This window comes from Punica granatum, chromosome 8, assembly GCF_007655135.1.
Source record: "Punica granatum isolate Tunisia-2019 chromosome 8, ASM765513v2, whole genome shotgun sequence".
In the NCBI taxonomy this organism is placed as follows: Eukaryota; Viridiplantae; Streptophyta; class Magnoliopsida; order Myrtales; family Lythraceae; genus Punica; species Punica granatum.
The window spans coordinates 22,401,913-22,421,433 of NC_045134.1; the positions used below are offsets into that span (position 1 = coordinate 22,401,913).

Sequence of the window (19,521 nt, forward strand, 5' to 3'; positions counted from 1 at the left end):
TTTGGTTCACTGCTTCAGTAGAAACTAAATAAGTAATCTAAGATAATTATTTTAAAAAGATATATATATATATATATATATATATATTGGTTATAACGAGGATGTTCGGAAAAAGAAATTTAGAATGAGAATTATATTTTAGAGGAGAATAATTTTGGAAATAATTTCAAAAGTAAATCTGGATAGGGCAAAATCCCTCCCAAGACTGACTCGAACATCTTGGACAGGCAGGATGGATATGGACTCATCGTTGGCGGAGTTCAGGCACTCATTGTCACTCAACCAGAGGTCACTAAGGAACCACACGATGTCGTTCAACCGGAGGTCACTACGAAACCACACGATGGATCCGCGTTGGAGTCAGACCTCCTGCAGCCTCAGGGCGTGTCGCGCATTAGTTGTTACTTGTTAATTGTTTCATTGTCATTTTTCGAAGGGCATAGAAGGTCGGATCTTATGCATCCACTTGAAGCCAAGGTAAATGAACAAAGTAAATGAAGACATGCTTCCAACATTAGATATCGAGAAAGCTTCTCTTGTCAAGACAATCTTGGAGATCCTGGTCGGTCATCAAATTCGAACAATTCTAGAATGAAGTGATTCGAACTTGTGCCATAGATATGAGATCCACAAATTTGGCATATCCGTTGTCTTTTTACAGGAAGAAAGGATCATGACTGATACCCCTATGTCTTTTTCACATTAATAATTATTATTTGCCGACGGAACTAACTAATTTATTGTTATTAACTTTCATTTACTGCTCTTTTTCTACTTGATCCCTTTTTTTTCTTTCTTTCTTTTTCTTTCTATGCTTTTTGAGATTGCAGGGAGCCAAGTTGATTGAAGAAAACAAAGTCCTAAAACACCAGGTAAGATAATCCTCCGATTTTCATTGATTTATTTATTTATTATTATTTTTTTGTGTGTGGATAGGTACCGATGATATTCATGCATCTTATTATACAGAACAAAACATGGTAATTAAATGTGATTATTGGTAATGTCTAAATATGTATTTGCGTTTGTGTGTGTGGTGTTAATTTTACTGTGCAGGTAGAACTTTATTCGAAAGGAAAAAAGCCCGTTCTGGTGGAATCGGATACTGCAGGTGCTCCCGAGGAGGGAGTGCTGTCGTCGGCGGAGTCCGCCACCAATGTCCGCAGTTGCAGCTCCAGTCCGCCACTGGACGATGAAGGCTCCGATATTTCTCTCAAGTTAGGGTACGTATTCTCGTCTAAAATCATCGAAAGGAAACAAAGTTTATAATCATAAATTATAGCAGAAGGGTAAATATATAACTGATCATTTTCTGATTTTTTTTCGTTCTCTCCCTTTTGTTTTTCTCAAAGATGAAAACAATCAGAAAATGTCGTCTTCGACTAGACTTTACAGGGTCTCGGTTGTTCTCGAACCTATTGAGAAGAACAAAAAATTGAAACACAGGATACATCTTTTCAAGACGACCCTCGGTCATCGACTTCTAACAAATCAATCGTGTTTAATTTGCATGCTTCCCTTCTGAAGTAGGAAAGACATCTTGAGATCTTGATCAGGGATGTGCCAATAGCCCGTGCTGCAGCGGAGACTTTTTATGCTTACGATGACAGAATGTAATAACAGTTTATAAGTATTACCAAACAAGTAGAAACTGTTCGACGACAAATCCGTTACAAAAAAAAAAAAAATGATGCCTATAAGCGATTCTGTTTCTGCTATCTTCGATCAAACAAAGACAATGTCCTCTTGCCAAAAGTTTTATCTATAGAACACGTGTGCATGCACGATCAGCACATAACCTCGGCTTACAAAATGAATTGCGCATAACTCTACAAATTAATCACACAAATCAAATTTACAGGCAAACAAAACCTCAGCTTACAGATTGCAAACCCAATCAACTCAAATAAACCCAACAGCCCTGTGCTCTACAAGGATTTCCTCCATTGTAACACCTGAGTGAACGAACTTTGCCGGACCCGATATATGGGGAGTGAGGCAACCTACCCAACTGAGAGTTAAAGGTGGAACTGAGCTCAAAACTGCTTATGCAATTGAAAGAAACCTCAACGGGGATTACCATTGAAATGTCAACATAGTTTTGTTCTAATAGTTGACCCAATCATCCATCAGAGTCATATTCAACTAGCAACACAAGCTTCCGAGCTTTGACACACTCAGGTCAGACAGCGACGATAGAGGAAACGGATATCGATGACTGAAGAACGTGAGAGAACCTGGGCAGTAAAACACGGGCACATAATAGCAGATGTGATCAGTTCGGATTTTCTGTTCTATTGTGGATTTAGAACCGGGAGAGCAGGCCGAGGTCTGACGACATTGAGAACTCCTCTTGCGGTTGCCTGACAACAGAAAGGGATTAGTTGTCTCAGCGAAACATTATTATGACTAACACCGAAAACAAGGCGTGGCACTATGATGCCCTTCTCAGGACAACTTTACCTCGAAGAATGAATTGAAATTGAGACGCAAAAGGAAACGCCTCAGGAATGGGGCCCTCTGACTCCCAGCTAGTCGGCTACTACGGAGAATGGTGTACAAGGAGTTGGATTTCTTGTTATATTCCTGAAAGAGCATATAATACAATAGCCAAGGGCATTTAGAGAACTAGGAATAGGTTTGTCGCGTCTTTTGCAAAGTGAACCAGCTCAAAGTTGTATGTATCAATTAACTCCCGAGTGGCAGCACTGATGCAAGAATCGTGCAAAAACAAGAGCAAATTGAACCCAAAATCCTTAGCCAGTGTATGAGTTTGGTGATACTTGCTCTCATATAAAGGCAGATTGAATATATATATGAAAGATAGAGCTTTTTACCTCTGTAATGTGCTCCAGTTCAGATGAATTCGTGAAGCTTTCTTGGTTCTCAATGTTCCAGCAGAACTGGAGGCATAGTTTCATTATGCTGTCCAGTATCCTCGAGACAGAACCAATATCTAAGAATGACTGTGAAATTAAAGCCGATAAGTACCTGCAGATATGAGATTCCACAGGTTGAACATCAGAGTACAATTTTTTTAACTATTAGTTACACTAGAAAATTGCATAACATAACCAAATCAGTCTTTACTCGTGTTAATGATCTTTTCATAAAAGCTTTCTTAAAGAGAGAATCTGACTAAGCAAATCTTGCTTACTCTTGATGGAAGCCTACAAGTTCCGTGAAGTCATGAGAGTCTTGAATGCGTCCTTGCAGAACATTCCATTGGGATTCTATGACATCAACCTGCACAAAATATTTTGGCAATTAAACCATATATATACTTATTTTGTATGAATAACCATATTTACTTACTAAGGAAAACAAAAAGAAAAGAAATTTCCAGCCTCACAATCCGCTGTTTCAAACTTTTAACACAGCACCCTGTGTGAGAATTTAATATATCAGGGAATCTCCAGGTAGAGATGCACGTTTCTTGCAAGTTGATTGAGCTCAATTGCATAATATGGTGACAGAAAATAAGAAAATAATACATTAGAGACTTTTCTCTGGCATTAATAACCTGGATATAAAACTGAAGATTTCTTATCAGGAATGCCATGTGCTCCCTAACACGCCACATAGGTTTGAAGTGTTGCCTATGCCGCCGAGGCGTTGAGTTCGTATTATCACTTTTATGCTTGACAAATCCTCTGTGGTCTTGATGCATCACAGAAGCCCATGATTTATCTAATTCCATTTGTGTCCGTTTAAGCCGCAGCAGATACTGGAAAACCTTTTGATACCTACAACGTTCTCAGTGTCAGAGCAAAGAAGGTAAACAATTTCTAGTATTTCTGCAGAACTACAACTAGGGTGTTAATAAGTTCCAAATGGAACGATATGGTGATGAGAATCTTACTTGGAGAGCACTTCTTGAGTAAAGAACAGTCCTAGGGGCCAATCAACAGAATAATCCAGAGATATACCATCCCATCCATCACGGGACGCTTCCGAGGAAGTATTTACTGACATGGCACCAGAGTTTCCGCCAGCATTTGCTTTTCCTCTTGATATGTCTAATTGGGAGGATTTTACGGAGAGTCCAAAAGAAGGCATTCTAGAAAATCAGAATAAGAGTATCGTTAATAACATGCAGTATAACTCACAAGGATAAATTGATCGAAGATTCATCACTTTACTGGAAGAGAATATTAAGGTCAGCTACTACAGGTAGATCTGTCACTGAAGCTCTTAATGAAAGAGTGATTGAAGATTGATCACTTACATGAAAGAGAATTGAGTTTAAAGTCAATTGCTATAGTTTGACAATCCTTAATAACAATCATCAAAACTGTCAACAAGTGGAACTAACCGCAGAGATACTCTTGAAAAATATTTGTCTTCCTCACTTATGGTCTTTATTGCTGCCTGCAAGGGAGATAGGCAATTCAGCATACAAAGTGCAATAGCAGCATATCTATAATTTTTGAATTCATGGTACAACAACCCACCAGCTGAAAGGGGACCATAAGATCAGCTTCAGCAGTTGACTGACGAGGTGGCAAGCGCATCAGTTGCCTACTTTCCTCAAGAAAACACTGGCATTACAAAGCATGATTAAAGCATTAATTGGGCAGAGATCATCTGCTTTCAGTAGCTTCAAGAACCAGGTAAACTATCAAAATTTATATATTGGGACAAAATAGTCTCCTGCACTGCAGACAACAACTAAAAGAAAGAATTTGATGAAAAACCAAATGATTTAACCATCCCCCACCTGGAAGAAATCTCCTTTTGCTAGAAGAAAATAATCTTTTAGAGCCTTGAGGTGCCCATTCAAGTCAGCACGAACAACCACAAGCTGCAAAAATTGTTCATATTTAGCACAGTAAACTCTTGACTAGGAGTATGGAAAAGATTATACTTTCATCACCTGCCAAAGATGACTAGCTGCAATAGCTCGTATAGAGTCAACAGCACATTCAAATGATCTCTTATGAAACTCTGATGACTCCTGCAAATGCATTCGGACCGAATTGGTATAAGAGAAGGCCATGACACTAAGTTAAAGAGAAATTTATTATTGCATCTACTATGAAGAATGATCTTTTAAGGTCTTGACATCAATGAGTATTGCAATAAAAAACCTTTAAGTCCCGAAGCATTGCTTCAATCTTATCAGCCTCGGACTGTGGAAGTAAATCATCTCCTGTCAGCTTTGAGTCTACTAAGGGTCCCTTCTGGAAAAGAAACCGGCCTGTGAACCCTTGAGCTTTCTGAGAGCCTTTGGGCATTTGCTGGTGAGATATAGAATCTTGAAACCGAAAAGCAGTGCTGGGGTTACGAAGAACCCTGACAGCTTTACCAGCAAATAGAACTGATTCTGCGACACGCATGTGTATGTACTCTGGCAGCATATCCTACAAGATAGCATGACAAGAAGTAAAGAACCTGCTATGCATTAGGAAGTCCTAATATTGCATATGAACATCAATTTAACCCAAAAATAATAATAATAATTACAAAACCAATTTCATACTTCAAAAGAACTTGATGATTAGAAGAGGAAAGTAGATGATTCTGTAGCAGGGTATTAGGATCGCAAACCAATATAAGAAAATGCCTTATGCAGTATATAATTGTCTCGCATATCAAAGCTAATAGGAAACCATTTGCGTTGCTCTGCGTCCCATTCAATGCAGAAACATACATGCACTGGTCTAATAAACCAAATGACCACTTCCTTATAAACTTAGTAGACCAAGAAAAGAATGAAAAGATTAACTTCAAAATAAAAACAAAAATAAAAGAGGAAACCTATATAAAGCTTACCAAATATATATGAAATCCCAGGTGCCAATCTGTCAAAGATATATCATCAGTTGACAAGTGAGCCATTTTTTTGGTAACATCTGTCTGTGATGAGCCATGCTCTAGGCTTCTCTCTTCCTGCCTGAAGACCAATATAACTGTATCATAAAGTTTATAGACAAATGAAAACAAACAAGAGTTGAAAAATCTTGGAGAACGTGCAACTAGAGCTTAACTGTTATACGTCAATTCACAAGTAAATCCAGCAAAATTCCTAAAGAGACATAAACAGGCAGGCCTTTTGATTGATAAGCCAGGCATACTTTGACAATGAGAGAATTTGAATAAATTCAATGATAAGCAGCAGTCCAGGATGTATAGGCTATCAAACAATACTGGCATGTAGGAAAAACATAAAATGTCGCTGTGGAGATAAATTCGAATATCAACATCCAAAGCCTAATCAACCAAACTTAAATTCTTGGTATCAACACTATCTTTGTAATCAAGGTATAATATTTCCACCTTCTAATGAAGAATTCTCCATGGTGGTCTTGTAAAATCCCATAAACCATCCATGATGCAAGTTGGTTGTACATGACTTGATGCCCATGCCAAAGAAGCCTTCATTATTTTTGAGAAAATGATTAATCAATAGGGTTAGATTACACACAGAAGCGACATAATAAGGAGAGAGATTAATAATCCCGGAGACTGGCAACACATAATTGAACCTTAATTTCGGGAGAACATAAATCAAGTCAAAACAACATTTTGGCCTTTTCTTGAGATCTCCTTTCAAAATAGATGCACAACAGTCTTATAAATCGGCTGTTAAAACCATTTATTCAAATCATAAAAGCAAAATATTTTTAGTACAATCTAGTAAAATGCTCAAAAAAAGATCAAGGCAAAAGGGCAACAACAGAAATGGAGCAATCTCCCTGTACGTAAAGTAAAGACACACCTTTGAATGCATGTTTGCAATTCAGGCACCCCGCAATGGCATCGCTTGTGTAACAGGTTAAGTAGTTGTCCTCCACGGATATCATTACGCTCAATCTCGAGAACAAGCTCGTAGAGAGGTGGCAAGAGAATGAAAAACTGGGAAACCATCATTTCATAAGAAAAATACCACGAAAAGAGAGGCCTACAATTCATCAAAGTATCATGGCAAAAAACATCATCGAATGCAAGCAGACCTTATTTAATCCTTGAGTAACAGTAGCCAGAATGGGCAAAGTTTCTGCCAACAACTTCTGCTCAATCTGGAGAACTGCAGACCTGTAGATAGACAGTATTTCAACAATACCATTTGCAATGGCTCTGTGGTACACGCTTGGCTTTTCTGCCTTTCCTTTCTGCAGCTCAGAAATTCTCTCCAAGGGAGATACACCTGGAGATCGGATCCAGCTCAAGTTCCGGGATTTTGTTGCAAAACGATCAAGCTCTCTGTAATAGAAGCCGAGAGTGATGAGCCTCTCAATGAGATCCCTGCAATGTCGCAAATGCTAATGAACAAATTGTCTTCGATAGATAAGTACAGAAAACATATTTTTGAACAGACCCAAATTGACCCCTGAATACAACCAACGGGGAGAGACCAAGAGTCAGTGATGAAAAGCAGCAAAACAGGGTACTATAAGCTCGTGAGCTACAAAATGCTCAATGAACCTAAAATTCAGGACGGCACTATCACGCAACTGCTCAAATTCTCCCTCTAAAGGGCCGAGTTTTGAAGATCAGAACAACACGGAACATCAGTATTCGGGCAAATGCTGAGCAGAACAGCCATTGGCACGCACCGATTGCTTGCTCTATCACGAATGGGATCCTTGAAACTAACGATAATAATCCCTAGAAATGAGAAGAACCTGTCGCTGGTCTCGATGAAAGAGATGTCGGGGGCGAGCCTGAAGGAGCGTTCGTCGGAGACGGGGGCGTCGAGGGAGAGGGGGGCGCCGAGGGAGTGGAGTTGCTCCCTCTCGTCGACGATGAGATCGCCGGTGTAGCCCAGCAGCGCCAGGAGAAGCTCGTGCAGCATCCTCGCTCACTGAACACAGTCACTGACGCGCAACGACTAAAGGCTTCTTTTTCTGTTGTTTCTTCTGCCATTTTTTTTCTATTAACTTTAATTTTTTTAGTACTTTTCTTTTCATTTGAGACACAGAGAGTGAGAAGAAGATGAAGAAAAGGGAATAGAAGGGAGGACAAAATGGCCTAAAAAACCGCTACACCGGGCGGGGGAGGAACTTCGAATTCGAACTTGTATCGAAGCCTAACTCATGTCGTGGTGTCGCTTGTATCGAGTTCGAATCCATGCCGTTATGCAAGGCAAGACGCCTCAGGTATAATGCAGGTTGCACCCTCCCACACAGGCCGATACAGAGGTTTGGGGAGCTGAAATTTTGCAACCATAAATGAGTTGATTCGGTATTTACATGTATCATGAATTAGTAAGTATCGCAACCCGACTAACAGTACGTTGGAAGTGAAATCTGGAGAATGAATCTCTCATCGGCACAAGTCAATTTTCCGAAATTATATGGCTGAATTTTCTTTTCCGAAGAGTGTAACTAAGTTCCACGGCTCAGGTAAGGCATTGCTTTTCAATCACTTTTCGAGAAGCTGTACGCTCCGCAATTGGAACTCTCATGTTGTACTTCACCAATGTATTAACCCGTCTAACCGAAGATACATAAGATGATTCGCTTGACATCATCTTACAACTCTCTTCCCGAAAGAGCAAAACCGGGAACATAATCAGAAAGAAGCAATAAAACAAAGCAAAACTTTTGATCAACTCTTGTCGATAATAATCAACTTCTCGTCTTACTTGCCTTCTTTTTCCCGGCTCCGTCACCACCTCTCTTCCTCTTACTCCCTCCCTTCTGCTCATTCCCCCGATAATTGTCACCTTTTTCGTGGGGATTCACCTCCTTGAACTGGATTGGCTTAATGATTATCCCCGACTTCTTCACAACCTGCACGAGAGAACAGCCAGAACTTGACTGTGAGAACGCGGTAAAATTTAGGAATTACAAGATCTTATAGCATAACCCTACAGAAATAGTATTGTCCAATGCAACACTATAGTCGTGCTCCGGATGAAAGAAAGGAAACACCGTGAGATAATATCGTATAAAAAAGTGACTTTGTATGTAGCAATTTGAATCTCATTCTGTTTCCATTCCTTCACATTAAATAAAGTTCTCCACAGTAAATGAATGAGGTTAGTGGAATAGTAACTGTGGCGCACCTCTGGTCGATTAAGAGCACCGAGTGCAGTAACTGGATTAAATTCGGGTCCGATGGGCATGCGGATGCTCTGTTCAAAGACCTCCTTTGAGGTAAAGGGGAAGGGCAATGATTTCGTCTGTAGCTTCTCAGCCTGCCAAATAAAGTCAAACGAGTTTCAACCAAAGAGTTGGAAAAAGACATCATCAAACTTAATGTCCATGAAAAAAGGATGACTAAAGAGTAATAGATGCATAAAAGCATGTTTGCAACAAGAATTTGTGTTCATGAGTGGGACTTGAAAGCTAACAAACCGTTTGCGGGAATCTTTCACTTAGACATTGGAAGGATTTTAGGATTTAAAACAAGTAAAATCAAGAATTCCTGTTTTCAGTTATTTGAGATGATATCATCGTACCGCCTTCATGCGGATCGAATCACTCTTCCGGATGCACTAACAATAAGTTCATCTTATACCTCGTTCGAGAAGAACAAAAATCAGGAAAATTACCTTTTTATCCACTTTTTCAGATATGATAACATGCTTCAGATGTGCATCCTTCCTCTTCTTAAGGGCTTCCTCCCTCTTCCTCTTGGCGTCATCATGTTCTTTCAACATCCAAGAAGGCAGCCCTCTCTTTTTCTGGACATTGGTCCACTGACCCCAACCCGGAAGCAGAACGGGCTTCTCAGGTTCAGGGTTCTCTTTGTTAAGAATCTCCATTTTGTCCTTCTCGAAATCCTCCTCTACATCATCCCCAGCAAAAGCTTGCTGTACGAGTTCTGCTTGAGATGGAAGCTCATAAGATCGTGCAGGCCCTGCAGACAACACGCCATCCACCATTTGCCCTTCGCTCTCTGTATCACTTTCCTCACCCAACTCATTCAATTCCACGGACTGAGATGGGGGAAGAAAGGGGGAAAAAAATGAAGCAAAAGGAGAAAGATTAGGCGTGTCAGCCATCAACGTAACATTAACAGCCTAATAATCAACCAAAGAAAAGAGTCATACTTTCAAGTGCTTATCGACACCAGCAGGTTCACCAACTTCTTGCTTCTTTTTGCTGCTATGGCCTACTTCCGTGCCCTCTTTCTTCCCATCTTTCATCTGCTCTTATTATAGTAACAGTTAGTATGGATAATAGATTATTTGGAGAACTAGCTAAGTTAAAAACAGAAGATTGAATAACCTTTCTCCACGAGTCTGATGCAAATATAGATACTTCATAAGTTGTCTTGGCACTAGGATCCTTGACAATATTATCAAAGCTCTAGAAAACAAAATAAGATAAATTGTCAAATTTCACCTGAAATCATCTAAATTTAAATTGAATTTGTGGTAAGGGTAAGACTACCAAATTACCTTAAAGATCGAATTTTGATGGATTTGAGAATCTTCATCGAATGAAAAAGAACCATTTCCAATGTCATTCTGCAAATCTTCTTTCTGCCCCCCTATATCACCGTCTTCATTGGCCTCAACATCATCTTCACTATCACTATCGTCAAGGGTCCTTTCTGGTTTGCTCTTCTTATTCTGGATCTGAGGCTTTACTGCACCAAAGACCATTCTACCACTTGAAGTACTAGGTCTCGACTTTTCAGCCTCATGTGAATCCTCCTTCTGCTTTGATGTCATTTCATACTCTTCAAGAGCAAGCTTAGCCTCTTCAATAGCAGCATCCTTTCTTTTCTTTAAACCACGTACCTAGGGAAATTGAAACAAGATTTAGCCAATACATGAGGCAAAGGATTCTAGGAACTGCACGAGTTCTCAATCAGGATATTGGTGTAGAAAGCATTAGCTGTCACAAGTTAATGCTGAACGAGATTAGAGAGGAGGTTTCTGTTTTTCATAATTCAACGTCTATCCAGCAAAGATCAATGGTGAATAAAAGCAGATATAGACTGAGAGTTCTCATTCATTATGGGTGCGTACTGCACATGGCCACCAGATATGATTCAACATTATGAGCGTGACATAATTAAGGTCAGTTCAGTACACTGGAACGGAATGGAATGAGTTCAATAAAGAGAGAGGTAAATTACATTGAGATGGTCTTTTTAGTGTTAAACTTGAACATATAGAGGAGTGTAATAAAAAAATAAAACTTATTTACCAAGATGTCCAAAAGAGCTCAAAAGAAAATATAAGATACTTGTATGAAAATTAGTTGTAGTGACAGAATGGGCATATTAGGTTCTATGAAGAAAGACCATTCCATCAAGTTGAAGAAAAAAGAATATCATAGTTGAATGGAGTGAAAAGATGAAATATATCGTTCCATTCAATTCCTTTATATCCCAGTGTACCAAATGTAACTTAAGACTTTTGTCCACTTTCTGATTCTGCATTACTACAATTAAAATTGTAATTATGATATGATAACTCAATTGCCAGCCATCTACTTCTCAAAATAGCTCCTTTTGTTCTGGTACCTTGAGGGAAGGGGTTTGAAATAGCTTTATTTCTTTGTTTCCTCATTGCCCACATACCTCATCTCATGAGCCAACACCAGCAAACGAAGATGATGCAAATAACACTAAAAATGCAATTATGTAAATTCGAGGAGAAAAGGGCAATGCATGGTTACCATGAAAGGCAGAGAAAGCACTCCAGAGGTGGGAGCATCATTCTCTTCTTCTAACGCTTTGAGTGTCTTACCCCTAGCATCGGCTAACAGCTTGGCTGCAGAATCTTGGTCAGAGGCTGCAGAATCTTCCTCATCCTCATCACTGCTATCATCACTGCTGCTATTTTCTTTCATCGAGTTCATTTTTCTTGTCAACAGGACATGTTGTTGAAGCTGTTCAGCTATGGCAGCACGTGTTCCGTCATCTTGGGCATCCAAACCACGTTTTAAGATGCGCTTTGCCCACTTTGAGCTATTCTTGTGCTTCAAGGTCAGACGCTCCTGTAAGATCATTGAGACAAGAATTACCATCAAAGAGCTATTTTTCAGCTTTAAAAAATTCTCACCAGTAAGGAAATAGGGTGGCCTTACCTCCGCTCGCTTAAACTCTTGCTTTATTGCTTGCTCTTTAGCAGCTTCAGGATCCATCTCCCTTTGCACTGAGAAAGCTTTCAACCTGTCTTTCTTCAACAACCGATGATATGTTTTGGACTTGATCTTCTTTATGTGCTTTTGTTTCATTTCATGACGAAAAAGAAGGCTCCGCATCTTAGCGATGCGATCCCTGCGTTCCTTTTCCTCTTCAACAGATACCTGGGAAAAAAAACAGAATATAATCATCCCAAATGCACCAGAACTCAAGCATAAAACACGACAATGTCATGGTAGCACGCATTACAAATAAAAAACAATTAGTTCAAAGTTGCACATATTTTGACATCGGTTTCTAGTTACCCAAGAGTGTAGAATGGGCCACTAGCACTCCTTTCAGAAACATTTAGCAAAAGTATAAATAAGTATGCAACTTCGGAACTAAGTAAGCTGCCCAGAACTCTTAACAGTGCTTCCAACAACAATAAGTCATACACTCTTAAGGAAAAAGATTGCAAGCCAATTAATGTGAAAATTTTCTAAATCCATCATACCTTGTTTAACTCTAGAAGCCTGGCTCCATCCTTCTTGTGGGCCTCCATAACCTTTTCATCATAGACTAAAGAAGCAATTTTCTTCTCAAACTCAGTTCTCGGTTCAAACTCAGAAGCTATTGCCCCAACAGTCGAATATTTCAGGTCTATGTCTTCATCGAAAAACAAGGCCGGTGCTTCCCTATTCCTTTTGACTAAAGGTTCCCACTTTAGTATCTCTTTCTTAGATTGTTCATAGGCTACTTTCCTCTCCACCTTCTCTCTATCTGGTTTAGGGAGTGGAGCTTGAATTGGCGCAGATTTATTCTCCAGTTGTTGCATCCTCTTTCTAAGCTCGCTGTAACCAGCTTTATCTTGAAGAGGATCCAGAAGATCTTGAATGTTAATTTTGCCATCCCCTTCCAAAATATCATGACTTGGATTATATTCTGACTCTGGATACGCCTCTGATACCACAGCACTACTTCTTTTCTTCTTGCCTGCAAATTGAATAAGCTAAGCATATCTATGAGATATTTCCTAACAGTGATGAATTTTGAGGATTTAATTTTAAGATACGGAAAGTTCTTTACTTCAATAATGCTATTCCGTTCCAATATCAGTTTTTCAATTGGAATATTAATTTATCCCTGCACCATTTTATATTGAAATTATTGATTTCCTACTAATGCATCGCGTGGTTAATGAAGGCAACAATTTAAGCAGAGAGAAACCATTGACCGCTAAAAGCTAGGTGCTAAAATTTATAATACGTTATCAAGATTGAGGCGATCTAATTGTTCCAATTTCCTAAAATTGAATGAGATAGTAAACATGCTCCGACTAACATCACAACCGAGAAAGTCAAATTGGAAGTCACATAAGCATGTTTTGATATCGGTACGGGTTTATGTTAACTTGGTATCTTTTACAAATGTTGTCACAAATCATTAACAGGATAACGGGAGCTGTTCGAAAGGAGCTCAGAGCTTCATCTTACCCTCAAATGCTTCACTTGGCATTCCAGTGATCCCTTGCAGCATCCGGGTATGCCTTCCATCATCTTCCTCCTCACTATCTACTTCGCCTTCATGTGAAGTGAGGCCAATCCCGTCATCATCGTCACCGTCCGCGTAATCTGACAGAATCTCCTCATCCTAAGGATACATAACGCATATCGTCATCAATTCATCATGCCTAACTCCAATAAAAGTTGCGAATTTTGACCTCAACGAACCTGGAAATCCTCAGGAAGCTCGTACTCGAGCTTCTCCACGGGGTCGAACCTACGATTCTTGCGCGAATCCTCCGGTGCCACCTCCCCTTCGTACTCGTAAATATCGTTTCCGAAGGGCTTGTCGTTCTCATTGGAATCAATCCTCCCATCGTGTTCTTCTCCTTCACTGTCCACCGGATTCAGCCTCTCCAGCACCTTCTTCATCGAGTTGGGCAACCGAGGGCCGGTCCGCTTCTTCCTGCCCTCCTTCCCAGAGGCCTTGAAGTTGAAGCTCTGCTTTTTATAGGGTTTCTGCGAATCTCGACTCTTCCTCTTCTTGTCCGCCATGATTGAGGATTCAGGAACGAACAGCTACCTGCGGCTACTTCTCAGTAATAACGACGAACTCCAATCGGTTGCTCGGAGCGAGTTATGAGGGATGAGAGGAATGTCGGTTCGACGCCGGCTATCCAGTCCGTCAGCTTGGTCGGAATGAAAGGAGGGAGGGGGGGAGGGAGAAAACGGCAGCGCCAAGGCTCAGTAGGAGCTGAGGGTTTATAGTTTCACCTTGCGAGCTCAATTTGCCCCCCTGGAGTTTCTATTTTATCAATTAGCACCCCAAAATTTAGATTTATATTGCTTCGGTGCCCTATGTTTTAAATTTTGGCAACTGAACCCTTTTAAATAATTTTTTTCTGAGATAATTGGTTTTTGGACCCTGTCCTTTGGAGGGTCCATGGGTTTGCTCCTACTTTCAAACAATTGCATGACACCCACCACGTAAAAGAGAAAAATAAGCACGGTGTCCCTCATTGGAATTGGGAACTTTTCCATCCAACATAATAGTAAAATAGTCAATTCGCATTACTTTTTCTTCTGGCTCTTTTTTAAGGATTGTCTTTTGAAACATCATTTTCTCGAGATCAAGCCCCCGATTGAAGTATTCATAATGTCTTCAAAAACTTTGTGCTTTCGGGATCAAGCCCCCGATTGAAGTGTTCATAATGTCTTCGAAAACTTTGTGCTTAGTGTCCCCGGCTGACAATTCAGATGCTCTTGGCTGAAAAAACAAATTTAGAGAGAGAAAAAAAAAACAATTTTGGATGCTCCTCAAGTACGACAATACAAAGGCTAATAGCTAAATATGAATTTCCTTTGGCATTCGCCAATAAGCATGAACTTTCATTTTCATTTTACATGTATGCATTCGGTGTTTTTCGGTCCAATCGAATAGCTTATTAGTTTTCTGGCAAGAATTTGACCCAGAACATTATAAAGAGCATCTCTTTCAAATCCTCGGATGCAGCCACAATAATTAATGAGTACCATTTAAGAACTTTGCTGAAATAAAACTCAAAAGATAGATAAAAATTCAGGTATAAAATGTGCTGTTAATTAAAAGAAATAAATAATTAAATGAACACCTCACAGAAAAAAAAAATGATAATAATAATTAAATGAACATTTAATCAGATTTCAAATCAGACTCTTTCAGGAACTTATCCCGTCTTGATTGGTTATGCTTATGCGTGGTACCTTAACGGACCAAAACCTGTATTACCGGTCTTCTGCCTAGGTATCGAACCGCGGCAATAGCGTAGAATTAGTCTGAGGAGAAAATATTACTCAACTATAATGATACATAATAATAAACAAAGGACAACATTATCTCTATCAGAAAGTACTTCACAAGGCTCAGCCTAGTCTAAATTACAGAACCGTCCTAGAAGAAAACCTCTGTTCAAAAATTACTAAAAGCAGACCTTTCTTGCCCTATTTCTTGGCATAGGTGATCAACATCGGGTTCTGCGGCGTCAGCTTGAAGCCTTGCAGGGCTTGCATTGCGACCGTGGACTGCATCTCATCTGCGTATTCCACAAATGCGATCCCAGGCTTTGTCTCAACCATCCTAACTTCCTTGAAGCCTGGATACTGCAGGAACAGCATCTGCAGCATCATGGGAGTTGAATCGTGGGGCAAGTTCTGTACGAAGAGGATGTTGTTCGGCGGGGCAGGAGCCTCTGGAAGTTTCTGACCTCCTGGGTAGGGTATTTGAGACAGCTGCAGAGAAACAAAAAACATGGATGAGAGCTGGAAAGAGAGATGGTATGGGTTAATGTTATCAGTACGAGTAACATCGCATACAAAATCAAAGCCACCCATGTTCTATAACAAGCTGTGATTACCATAACAGTGAGGAGAAAGGCAGAAAAGTTGTTTTAATCATTTCTCATGTATTTGAGCAATTGATGTGACTTGCAGTGGCAAGTGAACCAATCTATCTCAAAACTTCAACGGATAATTACTCTTATTTGACTCAATTATTTTGTGCGAGAGATCGGGTTTTCAGCCGGACCTGCCAAGCTCAAGCTCAGCAGTACTCAGTTTGGGAGGCTAACGAGGTAATCAAGCTTATCCTTAATTGCTAATATCTGACATTAACACAGACCCCTGTTCTCAAGCTATTTCAAATCTGGAGCTCCAGTCAACCCTGACCAATGTCAAGGTTGGGTCTGGCCCCATTTGGTAGTCATTAAAAGGAAGTCTAGACGGTGAGCCCAAGTTAGGTTTGTTAACAGCTGGAGCCTAAAGAAAGAAGCTCACTCAAGTTGAACCAGGTTTCAAGATAAATGTCTCACAAGTGGAATCAAACTCGAGCCTGGCAAAACTCGGCTTGTTTCCATCTCTTCTTACTAAACAACATACGCAAATATCAAGTATTTTCCCATCTGTCTAGCAGGTCCTTGCAACAACCAATCTAAGATTGGTTTACTTGGAATTCACGAAGTTTGCAACAGCCAAAAGGAAGGGCGAACAAAGAACACTCAGTTTTGATGGACTATACATAAAATAAAATAATATTAAAAAAAAAACAGAATAAGAGATATAATAGGAGGGCTTACAGGTGGTGCTGCACCATAGGCACCAGGATAAGCAGGATTCCCACCAGCTGTAGCAAGATTGGCATCATTTTGGTCCTTCCGTTTCTTACCTACAACATTCACAAGACTTTATGACTCAGGAGAGAACATTAACAGGAAGAATGTAACATACAGGAATAATCAAGTCGGATGAACACTTTCAGAAATTTATAACTGCTCATTCTGTGATGTGCTGGTTGTTTTGGGTTTCGGCTTTTACTTTTGTTTAGTCTTTCTGTTTGCCAAAGGTTTTCAGCTCACGAGAAAAGGCAAACCAAACTTATATGTATTGAGGAAAGTCCATACCTTTCTCGTCATGTCTCTTCCGCTTTTCTCTTGGAACGAAAGTACCATCAGCCTTCGCTATTATGTCCGACTTTGACTTTGCATATTGTATTCTCTGTTCAAATGAAAAAAGGATAAGAAAATCACCTGGCAATTTTTCAACACCAAAGAGAAAAGATCTACATACTTAACTAGGTTAAAGCTGCGCCTAGAACGCCCAATGTAAACTAATTCTTACGTAGTTTACCTACTAAATTTCTTTTCTTTATGGTCTGCAAATCCAACAAATACTCAAAACATGGTTTTCATCCCTTTGTTGGATACAATAAAAAACTCCGAGCAAGAAAGAATTGGCACACTGAAAGAGCACAAGTTCTTTATTCCCCCAACGAGATAATGCAAAGCATGGTGGTTATTTCTAGACTATTTGTCCATGTCTCAATAAAACACTCCATCCCAACACCAAAAGAATACACCTGAAATGCCTGAATTGCTTAAGTGTACTGTACTTTTAACTTCTGAGGTATCTGAGCCATCTTTGTCCTCTCTAAACTATCCACACAGGGTATAATTATGGAGTGCAGAGTCACATTACTCTTCACATAAACAATCTCTCATCATTACATGCATGTAGGGAAACAGCAAGAAGCAGAAAGAGAGGCATCCAAAGAAAAAAGAAGCCAAAACAACAGCATATCAATCATAACCCCATAATCCATGGGATTGGTTAAGAAAAAACACTCTGACGAATCGAAATGGTATCGGACAGGATTTCACAGTCCAATTCATATGACGGAACAAAACTGAACACCTCGTAGAGGAAGATTTGATCTTTTCCAGTTCAGCCAGCGACCAATCGAGCAAACTCAATGCAATGAAGCTCAACAGGCAAGCTCAAGCAAATGAACATTTTTTTCTTATGATTCCATAGTTGATGGCTTAGTTGAATCTCTCTCATGAAGGAAAAGAAATAGCTTTCTTCCCTCCAAAATGCTTACTTCTAAATGGACGATTTCAACGTCTTCCTATGGAATTTCTCAAGACACCTAAAATTAAGACAGTCCAATCAGTCCATCATCAATCAATTTCCCCAAGAACCCTAAATTCCTCACTGAGGCCCTGCTTCCACTCCAAAGAGCAATCCAATTCACATATATAATAAAAGGGCAAAATGTGCATACCATCGGCTTATCATAGAAAGGGAAGTCCTGCATTTGCCTGAGAGCATTGGTAGCAGACTGAACATCCTTAAAGATGACCCAAGCTTGCCCCTTGTGCTTCAATGTCTTGAACGCCAACACGTCCAGAATCTCCCCGAACTGCGAGAACACCGCCCTCAGCGACTTCTTCAGCTCTGCATACACAATCAACCGCCGGCTCCGTCACAAAACCCTAGCACGATATACACTCCTATACAGTAGCGACACGGAGAGCGTCGAGTACGTACCGTCGAGTTTGATCTTCTCGTTGAGGTTGTTGATGTATATCGTCATGTTGGGGGGAATCTCGGTGCCGCCTGTGACCGCCTCCGCCATTGCCGCCGAGTTGTCTCAAAGTGACGGCCTGGGTCGGTGTCTGGTCCTGCGACTGAGTGGGCTCGGAGAAACAGATGATGAACCCAATGAACAGAAGCTTCGCGTTCGAGTTCGGAGGGTTTTGGCCGGAGGGGTTTTTTCTTTTCCTGGCATTTTTATTATTAATTATTTTACTTTTAATTTTTAGGGGTAAAAAAGTCATTTTATTTATTCTCAATCTTTATCGGTTTTCCTAATTTCATCCTAAATTTTTACTTTTCTTCAGATTTGTCCTTAACATTACGAATTTTGTTCCATTTGGTCCTCCGTTACTTGTTCTCTTCAAAAAGTAACGTTTCTTAATAAGAAAAATTGACTTAAATGATAAAAAAAATGAAATTAAAAAAGAAAAAATTGAACAAGGGAAGATAGGGACTAACCCAAGAGCATGGGAGGGAACGGTGGGGGGTTGCTAGCTATCACTACCATCCCGATGAGTCGACGAAGACCAGTGAGGTCTCCTGGACAGTAATGTCAGCTGGCAAGCTCCCCGTCGTTCGAAATTGCATAGGATTGAAAAAAAAAAAAGATCAAACACTAGATGTTCAGTAGAGGGCGGTGGCTCCTGCTTATGGGCACCTTCGACTTGACAAAAGCATTATGGCCAATTAGGCAGTTGGCAACCTAGGATTGCAAAGGGGTGGTCACCATCTTGCGCCCTCCAATCTGAGGTTACTACGACCTCGCTAGGTCGAAGGTGGCAGCTAGCAAGGCAATAAGGCCAACCGTCCCCTTCCCCTCTTTGTAGAAGTGGTAACATATTATAATTTTAGCATTATTGTTCCATTTATATTCATTCTTATAATGCAAATGTTAATTATTTAGGCTGCGTTTAAATTGTTAGTGTGATTTTAGAATCATGATTTTGATTTTGATTTTGATTTTGATTTTGATTGTGGAAAAAGATAAATGAGATAGTATTATAAATTTGACTTGGGAAACGTGTATTTTTATTGGGTAGTATGTTGAGTTAAAATCAAAATCATGATTCTAAAA

At 39.9% G+C, this 19,521-nt stretch overlaps 4 protein-coding genes across 27 annotated transcripts in view; all 4 read right to left on the bottom strand.

Moving 5' to 3' along the window:
* Positions 1-19,521, bottom strand: part of LOC116216014 (putative disease resistance protein RGA1) — a 250,966-nt gene that overhangs the window by 55,291 nt on the left and 176,154 nt on the right. The gene's annotated exons all lie outside the window — the stretch shown is intronic.
* Positions 1,680-7,878, bottom strand: LOC116216017 (gamma-tubulin complex component 4-like). 2 transcript variants are annotated; one of them, XM_031551932.1, is made up of 16 exons: positions 7,629-7,869; positions 6,957-7,248; positions 6,722-6,858; positions 6,280-6,378; positions 5,776-5,896; positions 5,091-5,363; positions 4,877-4,957; positions 4,721-4,804; positions 4,455-4,541; positions 4,316-4,371; positions 3,863-4,060; positions 3,524-3,746; positions 3,158-3,246; positions 2,838-2,991; positions 2,464-2,586; positions 1,680-2,363 (listed from the first exon to the last, which is right to left on the bottom strand). In XM_031551932.1, exons 1-16 carry the CDS (start codon positions 7,796-7,798, stop codon positions 2,295-2,297), a joined length of 2,256 nt encoding a protein of 751 aa, XP_031407792.1. In that variant the 5' UTR covers positions 7,799-7,869; the 3' UTR covers positions 1,680-2,294. The 2 variants fall into 2 exon arrangements, with proteins under 2 accessions (XP_031407792.1, XP_031407793.1); XM_031551933.1 differs by lacking the exons at positions 1,680-2,363; positions 2,464-2,586 and having other exon boundaries at positions 2,841-2,966; positions 7,629-7,878.
* On the bottom strand, positions 8,357-14,278 carry LOC116216016 (uncharacterized protein C57A7.06). Of its 2 annotated transcripts, none has more exons than XM_031551930.1 (11): positions 13,767-14,278; positions 13,530-13,686; positions 12,551-13,029; positions 11,997-12,218; positions 11,586-11,906; positions 10,355-10,699; positions 10,182-10,262; positions 10,004-10,099; positions 9,503-9,889; positions 9,014-9,145; positions 8,357-8,738 (listed from the first exon to the last, which is right to left on the bottom strand). In XM_031551930.1, exons 1-11 carry the CDS (start codon positions 14,091-14,093, stop codon positions 8,574-8,576), a joined length of 2,712 nt encoding a protein of 903 aa, XP_031407790.1. In that variant the 5' UTR covers positions 14,094-14,278; the 3' UTR covers positions 8,357-8,573. The 2 variants fall into 2 exon arrangements, with proteins under 2 accessions (XP_031407790.1, XP_031407791.1); XM_031551931.1 differs by having other exon boundaries at positions 12,551-13,045.
* Positions 15,349-18,643, bottom strand: LOC116216027 (U1 small nuclear ribonucleoprotein A-like). The gene is made up of 5 exons (XM_031551945.1): positions 18,399-18,643; positions 18,133-18,305; positions 16,973-17,066; positions 16,649-16,737; positions 15,349-15,806 (listed from the first exon to the last, which is right to left on the bottom strand). Exons 1-5 carry the CDS (start codon positions 18,484-18,486, stop codon positions 15,519-15,521), a joined length of 732 nt encoding a protein of 243 aa, XP_031407805.1. The 5' UTR covers positions 18,487-18,643; the 3' UTR covers positions 15,349-15,518.

Coding starts and splice junctions, on each gene's coding strand:
- LOC116216016 (XM_031551930.1), bottom strand. CDS start 14,093: ATGGCGGACAAGAAGAGGAAGAGTCGAGATTCGCAGAAACCCTATAAA. Junction 13,030..13,529: donor GCCAAGTGAAGCATTTGAGG/GTAAGATGAAGC, acceptor TTCAATTTGCAG/GCAAGAAGAAAAGAAGTAGT. Junction 10,100..10,181: donor CATCAGACTCGTGGAGAAAG/GTTATTCAATCT, acceptor TAATAAGAGCAG/ATGAAAGATGGGAAGAAAGA.
- LOC116216027 (XM_031551945.1), bottom strand. CDS start 18,486: ATGGCGGAGGCGGTCACAGGCGGCACCGAGATTCCCCCCAACATGACG. Junction 18,306..18,398: donor CGAGAAGATCAAACTCGACG/GTACGTACTCGA, acceptor TTGTGTATGCAG/AGCTGAAGAAGTCGCTGAGG. Junction 15,807..16,648: donor CCTATGGTGCAGCACCACCT/GTAAGCCCTCCT, acceptor GTTTCTCTGCAG/CTGTCTCAAATACCCTACCC.
- LOC116216017 (XM_031551932.1), bottom strand. CDS start 7,798: ATGCTGCACGAGCTTCTCCTGGCGCTGCTGGGCTACACCGGCGATCTC. Junction 4,958..5,090: donor CAATGCTTCGGGACTTAAAG/GTTTTTTATTGC, acceptor ATGCATTTGCAG/GAGTCATCAGAGTTTCATAA. Junction 3,747..3,862: donor ACTCAAGAAGTGCTCTCCAA/GTAAGATTCTCA, acceptor AGAACGTTGTAG/GTATCAAAAGGTTTTCCAGT.